This window comes from Dicentrarchus labrax, unplaced genomic scaffold (assembly GCF_905237075.1).
Source record: "Dicentrarchus labrax unplaced genomic scaffold, dlabrax2021, whole genome shotgun sequence".
In the NCBI taxonomy this organism is placed as follows: Eukaryota; Metazoa; Chordata; class Actinopteri; family Moronidae; genus Dicentrarchus; species Dicentrarchus labrax.
In genome coordinates this window covers 9,062,183-9,075,809 of record NW_026136714.1, presented here as the reverse complement: position 1 = coordinate 9,075,809, position 13,627 = coordinate 9,062,183, and the positions used below count along the sequence as shown (strand labels likewise).

The window sequence follows — 13,627 nt, the reverse complement described above, 5'->3', positions numbered from 1 at the left end:
GTAGGGCAGGTTGGTGTGCAGTGTGCATTAACAGTTGATACTTGCCTGCGTTTGACTTTTTGCGTGCACTATCCTGTCATTTTCAAACCACTACAATTTTTAAACCGTGTATCTCTCGTATCTCGCTGGTGGATAATGAAGGATATGTTGACAGATTTGTTAACGTGCATGAATGCTGTTGTTTCACACTCACCTCAGTGTGCTGCAACATTGTTACTGAAACCACATTTGGTGTATTTTGTTTTGCAGTGGACACTCACCATATGGTTTTACCAAGCGTCTGTTTGCATTGAGCTGACAGTTAAACCTCTTAATTGGATTCCAAGATCTGTCACTAGTAAAGTCTGTGAAAGTTCAGTGCATTCAGTCGCATCAAACATACAAAGGGTTCGAGACAGCCCTTAGTGCCTTAACCTCTGCAAATATAGAACAAAATATCAGACAGAATCATATAGAGTTTAAAAATAAATGTCTAAGATCAACACTGCACTGTATGTTTAACTACACACTCAGATAAAAGCTGGAGGTAGCAGTGCACATGTGAAGGTATCTGTATTCTGGACATTACTGAATTTGGCACAGCCTTCCACAGGGACAATCAGAGTGCGTTTGTTCTTTTTGATCTGTGATGTTTGTGCAGTGCATATTACTTGACAGCTTTGGCTCAGCTGTGAGCCTCCCACCTGCGGGTGTTTGTGTGTTCAGAGGAATTTTACGGTACTGTGGAAAGAATGCTGAAATGTATCGCCTCAAATTTGGAAGCCCTTTTTTAATCCATCTTTGTGGCAGTCAGATGAGGTGCTGGCAGTTTGTTTAGGACCTCTTGTCCTCCTCCTCCTCTTTTTCCACTGACATCATCTCTCCACCTTCCCCACCACCTTTCCATCCCTTCTCTTGTCTCCTCTCCTCTCCTCCTCCCCAGACCAGAGAGAAAAGGAGCGCGAGACCCGTCTGCAGGAGCTCCGGCAGCAGAGAGAAGCACAGAAGGGTCGCGCTGGGGTCGGAGCAGGAGAGGTGGTAATGAGGAAGGTGGAGAAGTCAGCGGATGGCTCCAGCCACAGTCAAGTCACCAAGACAGACCGCTTCGCCAAGTCTGGTAGTTTTTTCTCTTCTTTTCCTGTCCATTTCTGAATGTTCTTTAAACCTTTATTGAACCTGTATTTAACCACTCAAGTCAACAAAGAAACAGTTCTTATTTACAGTGACTTCTTATTTTACAATCGCAACAAACAAATCTCAGGGAAAAACAGTTAAAGCGGATAGAAAATAATTATAAGAGCACTGACTGTCATGAAATGGACCCTGTCCAATATATTAATCATTTAAAGTGTGTATTTGTGTGTTTAGATGATGGGAGCAGATCATCACGCAGCACTATGGTTGAGGCCAGTTATGTGCAGAAAACAGACAGTGAGTCATTACTTTATTTTGCTCTCTCTGGCTCTCTTACAATACTGTGCAGTCATTACAGTCTCATCACCAATAGCATTCATTTGTCTCTGTGTTTGTTTCTTATTTCAGGAGGGACAGTCCAGTCAAAATCATACAGCTTTAGCTCTTCCACATCATCCTCTTCCTCTAACACAAGCAAAAAAGTGGGCAGGTAGGTTGTGAAACGTCAGTGCAGTGATTACACTAAACTTAAAATCCACTTTCACAAATTAACTCGCTCTACGTATCCCTGCCTCAGTGTGTTTGATCGCGAGGATGACTCATCATCTCGCAGCGGCGGCGGTGGTTTGGCCGCTGTGGAGCGGAGGCAGGCGGAGAGGCGCAAGGAGCTGATGAGGGCTCAGACACTGCCGAAGACCTCTGCCATGCAGGCCCGCAAAGCCATGATAGAGAAGCTGGAGAAGGAGGGAGGAGGGTAAGGATAAACACAGAGGTATTGCTACCAAAGAAAGAAAAGGAGCAGGTGAAAGCATGTAAATATTAACACAAACTTAACTTTTCTTTTAGCCCTGGAAATCAAGCGGTCGCCAAGGTAAACAAGGTTCAGCGTTCCACCAGCTTTGGAGTGCCCAACGCAAACTCCATCAAGCAGATGCTGCTCGACTGGTGCCGCGCCAAGACCCGCTCCTATGAGGTGAGTCAAGCAGCCACAGCAACGCACTGTGTGCTCATCTTTAATGTCAGCCAGTGAAGCTGTAGCTGATAATGTTCTCCTACTCTGGGAATGTTTCCATCTCTTATCTATCATTGCCTCTGTATTTATTCTGTTTGTCTTCTCCCTCAGCATGTGGATATTCAAAATTTTTCATCCAGCTGGAGTAATGGCATGGCATTTTGTGCCCTGGTGCACAATTTTTTCCCTGAATCGTTTGACTACAGCGCCCTGAGCCCCAGCAACCGCAGGCAAAACTTTGAGGTTGCCTTCAGCACTGCAGAGTGAGTACACGCACACAAAAAAAAAATGTTTTGTCCCAGTAACATGTCCACTAACCACATCAGTTATTTTATTGTTGTTAAGTTTTGACGGAAAGTGAGAGCATCAACCGACTTTGTTGGAGAAACCACATCAACTGCAGGGAGCCTTTATTTTTGAATATGAAGAGAACCCAGCAGAAGAAGCTACATGCTTAGATTTAAGCTCTCTTAAGCTTAAAGATAATAAATGTTATCTCCCACCCGAGGCAGTCACCGAGTGAACACACAATGAAAATCAAACAATCCAAACCAGTGTTTCTGTGCCGTTTCTGGCCCAAACCAACACATTTATTTGCATTATACAAACTTTTCACATCACCTCCTCTCGTTCCTTTGTAAAATCCACTCCTAGATTTATTCAGTATTGCTCTTTGTCAACATCCACTTGAGCCTAAAGTACGGAGGCGGACTGAAAACATGTGGAAGCTCCTCGGCTGATGTCCCGGTGTTAACTTTCCCTGTCTCTCCCAGGTGTATCGCACTACCTCAAGGCTGAGCGAGCCCCATTACTGCCACTACCCTAATTACTCCACCTCTAAACCTCCACTCTCATCTGTCCTCTACCATGAGTAACCACTGTGACACTCTCCGTCTGCTCTAAACCAGAGACCCATGAGCAAACCCTCCCCAGACAACCACCAGGTTAAAAAGAATGGACGAGCTTTCGGCTATGCCTCCAATATCCCCCCTCCTTTTGACTCCTAATCTCTTTCCTCTCCTGTGCTTCTCTCTCTCTCTCATCCCTCTTTCATCACACCATTCACACTTGTGATGCCCCCCCACCCACCTCTGTGTGTGTATGTGTGTTCACATGCTACCAGTAGGATATCGTCCATGCTGATGTTTATATCAATTATTTATTGCTCTCAACACCGGAGTGTCACCAAACCACAGCCCCCCCCATCTTTCCACCTTTGTGTTGCACTCACTCACTTCCCTCGGGCACTCCTGACCCAGCAGTTTGGTGTTATCTGGAATCACAACACAAACACACTCACACACCATCCTGTGCACGAGTGTGTTTTTAGAGTCACCATATGGTTGTATCTTTTGTGTGTGTTTTTTTTTATTTTTTTGCAGAATCATTGTTGTTTTTTTCATCGTATTTGTGACAAAATGTAGTCGTATTGAAATGGTCGGAAGTCTCTTGTCTTAGTGCACAGAAAAAAACAACAACAAACAAAAAGGCTAAATGAGCATCACGTGACGCTCATTTGACATTTTGTTTTGTCTTATGTATGTATGTGTGTGTGTTTGCCACATACTGTATGTATCATGATGTTCATGAAGCATGTCAACTCATGGATATATTTGTGAACACGAGAATGTAATGTTATTGTTTCTTTTTGTGTCCTTTCTCTCTCCCTCTGTCTTTTCACCCTCAATCTTTTTCATTTGGCTGCTCACTGCTTTATCTGTTTTTTTTCTCCTCCTCTTTTACACTCTTTCCCACAATGTGTCCCACTATCTGTCCTGTTCCTTCTCTCTTTTTCTTATCTGTACTTCCTCCTGGTCCTCCTTGTCCTCTTTCTTTCTCTCTGTTTGGGTCTGCCTTTTCTTCCTTTTCCTCGTCCTCCCCCATCTCCCCCCTGCCGGGTGTGGGCACAGGAAACTAGTGGACTGCCCCCAGCTGTTGGATGTGGACGACATGGTGAAGATGCGCGAGCCGGATTGGAAGTGTGTGTATACGTACCTGCAGGAGTTCTACAGGGGTCTGGTGACGAAGGGCCTGGTTAAAACCAAAAACTCCTCCTAGAGTCGCACCCCACCTAAATCTGAACCCATGGTGAGAGAGAGGGGGTGAGCCTACGAAAGAACCTCACTTTGGTTCGGACAGACTTAATGGGATGGAGGGGGTGTGTATGAGTGTGTGTAAGTGCATATTTTAAGCAGCTGATAGGATTTATATAAAAAATAGTGGTTCAGAAAACTCCTTTATTGGCTGCTTTTGGATATTTGATCCTTCATGTTAATCTGAAGCTACTGAGGTCCAAAGTACCAAACATGGTATGTGTGTGTGTGCGTGTGTGCGTGTGTGCGTGTGTGCGTGTGTGTGTGTGTGTGTGTGTGTGTGTGTGTGTGTGTGTGTGTGTGTGTGTGTGTCCATGTGTGCATTTCTGCATAGCCAGACTATGGCCCAGGCAGAGAGCCAGGACCATCTGCAGCTCAACACTTTAAAAGGAACTGCAGTATCACAATGTTTCAAACTGAGGACTTAAGAAACAAAGCAGAGAATGGAAAGGCTGTGTTGTCCATTGACTTTTTATCAAGTGTGAGTCTACAGGTGTTTATGCACTTGGCTTGTAAAGCCTTTCAAAGATACTGTAACAGCAAAGTGCTGAATGACTCATGTCTTCAGTTCCCTAAATAACAAAACAGACTTTATGTTGTAGACATTTATTTTCTCATGCAGGAGATGTATGATTGGTCTGTTCCTGTTACTCTACTCTTTGTTTGTGTCAGAGGGTTTGTAGTATGTGGAGATAATGCCACCCTGTGGTCACTCGCTGCATAGCTCACACGTGAGGTCTCAGTTCCTAAAACTGTTTATTTAAAAAAAAACACACTGTATTACAGAAGTTTATTTATAGAGAGCTTTTAAAGGGTTTTCCACACAGTGGTTTAAAGAAAACTAAGACAAAAACGGCTAAAGAAAGTAGAGCATAACCACAACAAGGAAGGGCCAGAGTTGGTCAGTACAGATAGGTGTGTGTATGTGTGTAGCTTTTTTACCTATTGCAGTTCCACCTGTTAATGGTTAATGATCCCAAGAAAGCACCTAATGGATGACTAAATATGAAGTCTGAAGAGAATATCCCCCTCTCCACTGCGTCTCTGGTCCTATCCCACTTCATCTGTTCATCCTCGTCTTTCTCACACACACTGTCTTTCTCGTATGCCTCTTCCTCAGGACCTACGCCAACTGCATGCCATTGCTGGAAGTGGAGGACATGATGATCATGGGTAATAAACCCGACTCCAAATGTGTCTTCACCTACGTACAGTCTCTGGTCAACCACCTGCGCAGATACGAGATGTCCATGGGTCGGCCCTGTGACCTTCTGGTCAGTTAAGCGTTCAGCCCTCAACGTGGCGTCAACCCCAACCTCCTTCTCCCATCACCAGCCCTGACCACTCCTCAGCTCCATCCTCACCTGATGACCGCCCTCACACTGACAGCGCAGGTCACAGAGTTACACATCCGTGAGGGACAAGTTAGGGATTGTGTGTGTGTGTGTGTGTGCGTGTGTTTATCAGATTGCGTATTATCTTTGTTGGCAGTGGTGATGTGTATACAATATTTCAGTTCTCCTCTGAACACAGTGTTAAGTCCATCTTTCTCCAGCGAGAGGGCACCAAAGTTTTTTAAAAGACTACCTTTTAAGCTTTAAAGTTTTGTACTCAAAATCAGCTTTGTACTAGGTGATATTTAACCACAGTGGCTGTTTCACTACGCCACCGTACTGAAAAACACATCAAGAGAGAAGAGAAATATTTTTATAGTATTTCCCCTATTAATTTATTTATACCTACATTTTTTCTGCTACACATTTGTAATTATTATTTGCTAGCATTGCTGTTGCTGGTAATTATAACTGAAGAACAAAAACATACCCTACCATATGATGCGTTATTTGGTTTCATTTCGGTACTTTTTAATTTTTACCAAACGTGGTTGGCTTAAAGTATTTTAACTAAGTTATTATTCTCATGTTCATGTAAGCAATTAGCATATTACTATTTAAAACATGAGCACAGGAGTGTTCTCTTTTCATTGCTCACATGGATGCAGCATTATTGCTTGAGTCCAACACTGAGTAATCTCACCTTTCTGAACTATACAGTGCTACTGAGAACATGTTTCAGGTTTTATGAACATTGCATCAACAATAATATTATTCTAACAACAAAAATGTCTGTAGTCCAGCAAGTTTTGCTCTGTTTGTCTGACAGCATATGTACAAAAAAAAAACTCACAGCGGTGCTGCCATCATCGCCCAGCATCACTGCCTTGTCCTGCCAAACACACTCACACACAGCTCTTTTAGCGGGCTACTTATTTATGCTTGAGTAGATTTTTTTTTAAATATATTATTTTGTATTTTGTTAGTGTGTACAATATGCTTTCAAAGGTTTTGTTCAAAGTGAGTCGATAAACTCAAGCTACCACAATGTTTTGTGAAACGAATCGCAGTCACTCTTTGGACAAATTAACAGGCATGATGAAAGCCGGCTTTCTGTTTAAAGTTTATAAGCAATAATGACTGAACATTACTGCCTATTGTTTATTTTATGACATTAAGCTAGGGAAAATTTTAATCCAGCTTGTAAAATTATGGTTCCTTTTGAGATGTCTAAAATCCAATCAGAGCTGATTTTGATGAAATGTATTTCTTAAAGCTCTGTTTTTGTAGATTTAGAAAAATGACTTGAGAATTATTCCACTGCTGCCAACTGAAAAATGAATACCTTCCACAAGGCAGTGAGTGCTGTACATAAGAGCTTAAACACATTATAATTTCATGTTTCTGTGCACTACAGTTAAATGTGAATGGAAATTAAACCAATTTGAGAAATGAATTTGTTTGTGGGGGATAATTGTTCTGAATCGTCTCATAAAACACATTTTTATTCCCTGTACCAGATTATTATCTAACATTGTTATATTCATACTCTACCTACAGGCAATTTAGAGTCTGCAATCTCCAAAATCTACAATTTGGAGTGCAAATGGAAACAGACATGAGAACATGAATATTCAATACAGACAGGACTAGGCATAAGATTTGTTTTCACATTTTATTTTTTTTACAACGCTTCCACTTCTATCCTCTTGTGTGCGTCAGTCCGACCCACCAGAACATGTAGCATCAACCTCAGGCCTGTCAGACAGTTTTCAGCCTGAGGCTTCATTCAGTTTCACAGTAGGAAGCAATCAGACACACAAGAGAACTCAAGTGAGGCGAGGATCCTGAAGAAAGAGCTGACACACGATGGACCAAGAACAAAATAAAACATACACACTTCCAGTCCTTTGTGTTCGGGAGTAGAAAGCGGACTGTTGAGTTATTATTGATGCAAAAATAAAGAACACACAGCAAGAACAACATGTGCAAATTCAGACTGGACCTTGGGAGGGCCTTATGCTGAAGCTAAGATTTTGTCCTTACCCGAGGGCTGATCCATGATCTGCTGGCTTTATTCTGAAATGACGAGCATTTCTACCATCAATTGCAATAACCAGCTGGTCGTGGAGCAGCTATGGGGCAGAGTGGTACTGTGAGATTCCTACTTTTCTCCACTCTTGACAGGTTATAGGTCGGTATGCTTGACTCCTTCTTTGGGCTCTGAGGAGGCGTTGTCTGTGGAAAGAGAGGAAGTGGCGGGTTTGTATGCCGGCTCATCTTTAAACGGGCTGTCTTTGGCAGGAGAGAAGCGGAACTCCTCCGGCACCAAGTCCTCCGGTTGAGCCTTCTTGTAGAAGCCCAGCTTCCCCAGCAGCTCGTTGATCTCAGAGCGGGTCATGTCAGACAAGGCAATCCGCTGTGGAAGACACGCAGGTTAAATGATAATTCTATAATATAATTAATAATAATATATAATATAATTTTACAGCATGAAAACTGCATTGCATTACGTTATTCATGATAGATTGTCAGTGCAGCAGCATGGGATTGTGAGCCATTTTAGTACATTATGAAAGACTTTTTTTCCCTTTATTGGACTGGAGTTGATAGTGACGCTGAGACAGGAAACAAGGGGAAAGAGAAGGGTATTACATGCAACAAAAGGTCCCTAGTCAAACTGGATGTTACAGTCGTGCCATGCACTGTAACCATATCAGGGTGCTCCAATAGGTTTAAATTAGATTGGCCATTAATTATGAAAGTAAAAGCACTACTCAATATTTTATATTTACAAAGGGTCAAATAACCTGCTGTATGTTACCCGTCCAAACTGCAGACCAAATCTTTGAAGCATCTAGCTATAAGGCCAGTTATATTTATATTTTCAGGTGTGTAACCTAGAAAGGAAGTGAATATTGGACTTTAGATGGCCCAAAACACAATCTCACATGAATACTAATGTGTCAGCTGGATGTGTTAATTGGCAACTGTTTGCTAGGAAAGAATAACCCTAACAGCTTCTTAAGATGTCAGATGTGGGTTTTCAGCTTGTTGGTGGGAGTTCTGCCCCCAGGTGGCCAAAAAAAAACAAAAATTAATGCAACACATTGTATTCGAAAAAGCTGCCTGTGTGTGCAGGATTTTAAAATTGACTTCAGTAACTGGTTAAATAAGATCTTGTACCCCTCACTTCCACAGATCCAACCACTCTGAAAACAACCCATAGCCACGATTTACATTCTGATTGCCATATTAAATCATATTAAAGATGCTATAATCACTTTCTATATATGAGCTTTAATATATTGTCAAAAAAAAGTAGCTACATTGCAATATAAAACCACAGCAAAATAAAGACTTACATCCAGCTCTTCGTAATAGTGGTTCAGGAGGACAAGCTCAGGGTCGGCCCCAGGAATATGCTTCATCACCAGGTTATGGCTTAGGTAGAGATGGTCAAGGATAGGCCCATTGGAGAGAAAATGCTGGAATATTTACAGTGTGCAACATAAAAAAAACAGACTTAAGAACAAGTCACAGCAGCGTACTTGAGTCAAAGGATACTAAAGAGGAATGTCCTGGACCACAAAGGCTTTGACCTGCAGACAGAGGTGGTGATTAATGTTTTTCACTCTGGTTTCACGCTGGTTTCATTGACAGATCTGTGGGGGATTATGTGAAACCCTAGATGTGAAAAATGTTTCTCAGAGAGGAAACACTGGCAAATGTTGTCTTATTTTGATCCTATTGGTTACACAACAGAGGGAAACTCACCTCTCTGAGCCTGTTCAGCTGTCATCCACCACAGGTCTGGAAACACAAGATACAAGAAATCGTTACATGAAGCACTCTTACTTTTGAAGTGGGACATCACCTGGAATCGGAATAAGATACATTTCTGATATATTTCTGCATCTAAAATGTGTATGCATGCTTTCATTGTGCTGCAGTTTTTTGGGTTAGGTTCCTTCTTGTCTGTAATGTGTCACTGCAGCGTTGAATCCTTTGTACAGAGCACAGATTTAGGTGGGCTCCTGGGATGGATGCCTAGCCTAGAAATTTGAGCCCCAGGTACTGAGTAGCAGGTGTGACTAACACAACAATAGCAACAGATAACAAGCTTTTCTTCGGTGGTGCTGGCAGGGTGGTGATTTGGTGACACCCTGGGGGGAAAAGTGCATGGTTTCTCACAAAAAGAAGGGTAGAGTTACAGAAACTTTTGAGCAGCAATCTGACATCCTGTTACACACCCTCGGTCCCCTTTTCAGCTAAAAAAGCCATTATGTGTAAGATCTCATGGTTATCACAAATGCATATATTGTCTACACAGTCTGTGGGTTTAATTGGGTATAGTCAAAACGCATGGAGACTCCCCGAGGAGAAGCACTCGCGCATGCGCTAAGCACGGAAATTTAAGGAATTAAACGCATCCATTCACACATTTAGCAAAAATCAGACTCAGAGCATGTACTCAAAGCCTCGGCCGACCGCCACAGTGAATATAATGCACCCTACTTTAACATATAAAGCGTAATATCATGAAAGCCACGGTGTTACTGTACCTCCACCCTCGCTTTTGCGAGCCCGTCCAGTTTCTTCAGATCCACATCGTAGGCCGAGGCGCATTGAAGTAAACTGGCCAACACGATCAGCCACATTATTTCTCCTCCTGGTTCAGATAGTCGGACCAGGACTCTGCTCTGCTCCGGCACCAGTGTCTGCAGATGTGCTTTAGGTAAGTAAAGGTAACTGAGGTTGAAGGGAGGAGGAGAGATGATGTGCAGCGATGTCACGTCCGGACCTCTTGCCACGTCAAATATTTGTCCCAGAGAGGCGTGGAGAGGGCGCTCATTGGTTCTCTGCGAGATCCACATCAAGATACTGTTAATCCCATAGATTTGATACGCAAACTATAGTTAATCCGTACAAATGCTAAAAGGAAAGAGATCACTTTACAGCCACATATTGCTCGTTCACTGCATTTATTAAACGTCGCTTCAAGCAGAAAATGGCAGGTGGTGTGTTTTATATTTAGAAACGATGATGATGGCTGCTGTAATGAAGATATGCAAACATTAATTTATGATTATATATGGGGAGTACATGTAGGGGAGAATAGGGTAAACTGAGTAAATAGAAGGAGTTAGCTGTGATGAAATGGAAGAATCCTGTCAAGAAATGTGATCTGATGATTTGCATATCTATTTAATGATTTCTTAAATAGCAAATTTGTGTCTGGCACACATGATGGAATTATACTTAAGAGTCACGATTCAAAGGCTGAACCCAAAAGCAGAATATGGGTTTGAATCCAGGGATGAAAGCTTGCAGTGGGAAATCCGGTGTGGAGAGCTGGTTGTAAAGAGAGCTGAACTGAGGGACATAACATAACATTACGATCCAGCAGGGACTGGATGTCAGCACAGACTTCTTATAGTGGTAAGGTCTTGATTGTAGCTGATCAGCAGGTGAGCAGAGAGAGAGAGAGAGAGACAGACAGACAGAGGGGGGAACGGGAGCAAGCAAACAGACCCAACCCAAAAAGCACACTTCACTCACACTAAAAGGTTGAAAATAACAGAAAAACACTCACTCATCACATAGCAGGAGTCACACAGTTGTTGAACCAAACTGCTCAGTTAAAGCCCAAATTTATATTCTGTTTGATTATATTCTGTTTATGTTAAACATATAGAGGCTGAACACAACTGAATTCACAACAAGCTTCATAAATTACCACAACATTGAACTAATACTTCTAATACCTCTGACACAGTTTCAACAAAAAGGGCATTGTAAGATTTACAGAGCCCGTGTTTACTGCAGGGCGTCTGTATTATATTAGATTGTACAATGTGGACAAGTATTTCTATTTTTGGGGGGTATTTTATGTGTATTTTTCAAATTTAAAAAATTTTACTTCATGAGACAGGATAGAATTATTAGATTTGTTTTGTTGCAAAGAAACATCAAATAGAGGAACACTGAACAGATATAATAAGGAAAGTTTCCAATACCGCAGGTTATGACACACGCACACTGACCTATATTCTGCACAAAAACCTGTGTGGTTATCAGTGTGATTCAAAGCAGAAGAGAAAGGCATACAACCCAAGTAGAAAAAGCCTATTGAAAGCATGAAAAAGACAAAACATTAACAATAAGTCTCAACTTACTTCTACTCTGTAGTGTGGTACAAAAGACAACAGCACTGATAACATATTGAATACTATATTTAGACACGTTATGGGTTATTTTCCATCATTTGAGGATACAGTATATACAGTAGGTGCATGTGAGGTAACATTTCAACACATCCTGCAGTATTTAATGTGTTTTCTGTGTATCGTCAGAAGCTTCAGGCAAAAAATCTTTCCCACATTTACACAAACTAACTTGGTATCACGTACACAGACACACTAGGATTCTGTCATTTTATAAAGGCCACAGGCAATTTAAGAGGTCATGGAGACTGATGAGGTACCCTCAGGTGTTGCCACGGCAACACCTTATCCCATGGTTTGGCTCAGTGTTTTAGCCTCCTAGAAGTGAACTGGTGTCAAAATACAAACCTTTTTTTATGGTTATATAGCAGTAGGCATACAAGTTAAGTCTTTATTTAGACATTTAGTAATAAATATATTAATATTTTGGGCCATCAAACTTTTCTGATGGGGTGAAACAAACAAAGCTGCTGTTTTACTAGTTTATTGGAACATATTTCACAGTTTTTCATGCATTTTTAACTCTTATCTACTCATTCATACATTCAGCTAGAAACTCCATTCAAACTGTAAAATGTTCCACATCTTTTCATAAATGTTGGGTATCATTCAGCTTTCAAATCACATTATACTATATAACAACAACAACTTTCTTTGACTTGGTACTAAGTTAGAAAACTCTTCAAACCCACTCATCTTACTTACTTTATGAATTGAATCAAACTTGTCCATATCTTTCATGCTTTTTACACGGTTCAGTTCGTAGTTCAAAGATTTTTGCATTAGTATGTATCTGGGAGTGGGAAACAGGAACTGTAAAATCATAAACAAATCTTCTCGTCAACTTGCTTTCATTCTCACAATTTTCACTCCACATGCATTATTTATACATAGAAATGTTGGAAAATATGTGCCAGTCGCATACATGTAACTATACAGAAGTAAACCGAAATAGGCTTCATGAGCTTCCAAGCGTCAGGAGCGAACAGCCAGCCGCCGTATTGAGTTGTAACCCCCCCCAACTCCCCATGTGTAACAGGCTACCAAGTGCAGTTTTAAAATGCTAAATCCTTTTCTTTCAAACATCTGTTGAAGAAGTGAGCACATAAACACACACACACACACACACACACACACACACACACACACACACACACACACATTTTCACCTTTATATCATTTTTCAAGCCTTGAGCTCAATTCAAACTTTCTAATGTTCCACATCTTAAATACATTATAAGATTTATTTAACTTTAAGTCCCATTCATAGTCCCACTTTTCCAACATTCCTTCAGCTGCTTCAAATCAAAGCCAGCAATGCAATTTACCTCCCAGCTGACACTATATTTTTAATCCTTCATCCCTTTCACACTTTTCCAAGTATTTAAACTCCTTTCTACACTTTGTCAACTCATATCTATTCATTCAAAGGCAACTTTGGATTGGAAACTCAACTTCTCAGTCCTTAGTAATTAGTCTCTTTCGGACTTTTCCAAACACAATACTCCTTGAACCGCTTCTCCACACAAATTAAAGCAGGTAATTCAGTTTAGTGTTACCTTTTCAACCAGTCTTTAAATATTCCACATTTTTCATACATACATAGATATTATTCAACTTTTAAAGCCAGTCATGTAATTTACCGTCAGCATTTAAACGTCCAGCATTTCACACTCTCTCTAGTCCTACTGAAGAACTTCCAGTCCAAGTTTCCAGTCAAAGTCTGAGTGTCCTCAGCTCACTCAACTCTGGTGATACATAATATATGTAATAATAAATAATACAGTGATGCTAATATTTGTAGGATATTCACTTTAATTTGATTTATGAATTCTTGAAATACATTTT

The 13,627-nt window shown here is 41.1% G+C and overlaps 2 protein-coding genes across 8 annotated transcripts in view; one reads left to right on the top strand and one right to left on the bottom strand.

Annotated features, from left to right (window-relative positions):
- smtnb (smoothelin b) overlaps positions 1–7,008 on the top strand; it is a 48,650-nt gene extending 41,642 nt beyond the window's left edge. For 4 of the 7 annotated variants that reach the window (XM_051422002.1, XM_051422005.1, XM_051422006.1 and 1 more), the window contains 7 exons: positions 923–1,096; positions 1,348–1,410; positions 1,522–1,603; positions 1,691–1,867; positions 1,960–2,086; positions 2,237–2,388; positions 5,339–7,008. In XM_051422002.1, coding sequence (XP_051277962.1) covers positions 923–1,096; positions 1,348–1,410; positions 1,522–1,603; positions 1,691–1,867; positions 1,960–2,086; positions 2,237–2,388; positions 5,339–5,501 — 938 coding nt within the window. In that variant the 3' untranslated portion in view covers positions 5,502–7,008. Of the gene's footprint in view, positions 1–922; positions 1,097–1,347; positions 1,411–1,521; positions 1,604–1,690; positions 1,868–1,959; positions 2,087–2,236; positions 2,389–4,035; positions 4,228–5,338 lie in introns of all 7 variants that reach the window. The other 3 variants (XM_051422003.1, XM_051422009.1, XM_051422004.1) reach the window with 2 other exon arrangements.
- A 200-nt stretch (positions 7,009–7,208) lies between these two features.
- Positions 7,209–10,444, bottom strand: selenom (selenoprotein M). The gene is made up of 5 exons (XM_051422010.1): positions 10,118–10,444; positions 9,330–9,365; positions 9,120–9,154; positions 8,918–8,996; positions 7,209–7,971 (listed from the first exon to the last, which is right to left on the bottom strand). The coding sequence occupies exons 1-5, from the start codon at positions 10,427–10,429 to the stop codon at positions 7,741–7,743; spliced, it is 693 nt and encodes a 230-aa protein (XP_051277970.1). The 5' UTR covers positions 10,430–10,444; the 3' UTR covers positions 7,209–7,740.
- Positions 10,445–13,627: the final 3,183 nt, after the last annotated feature.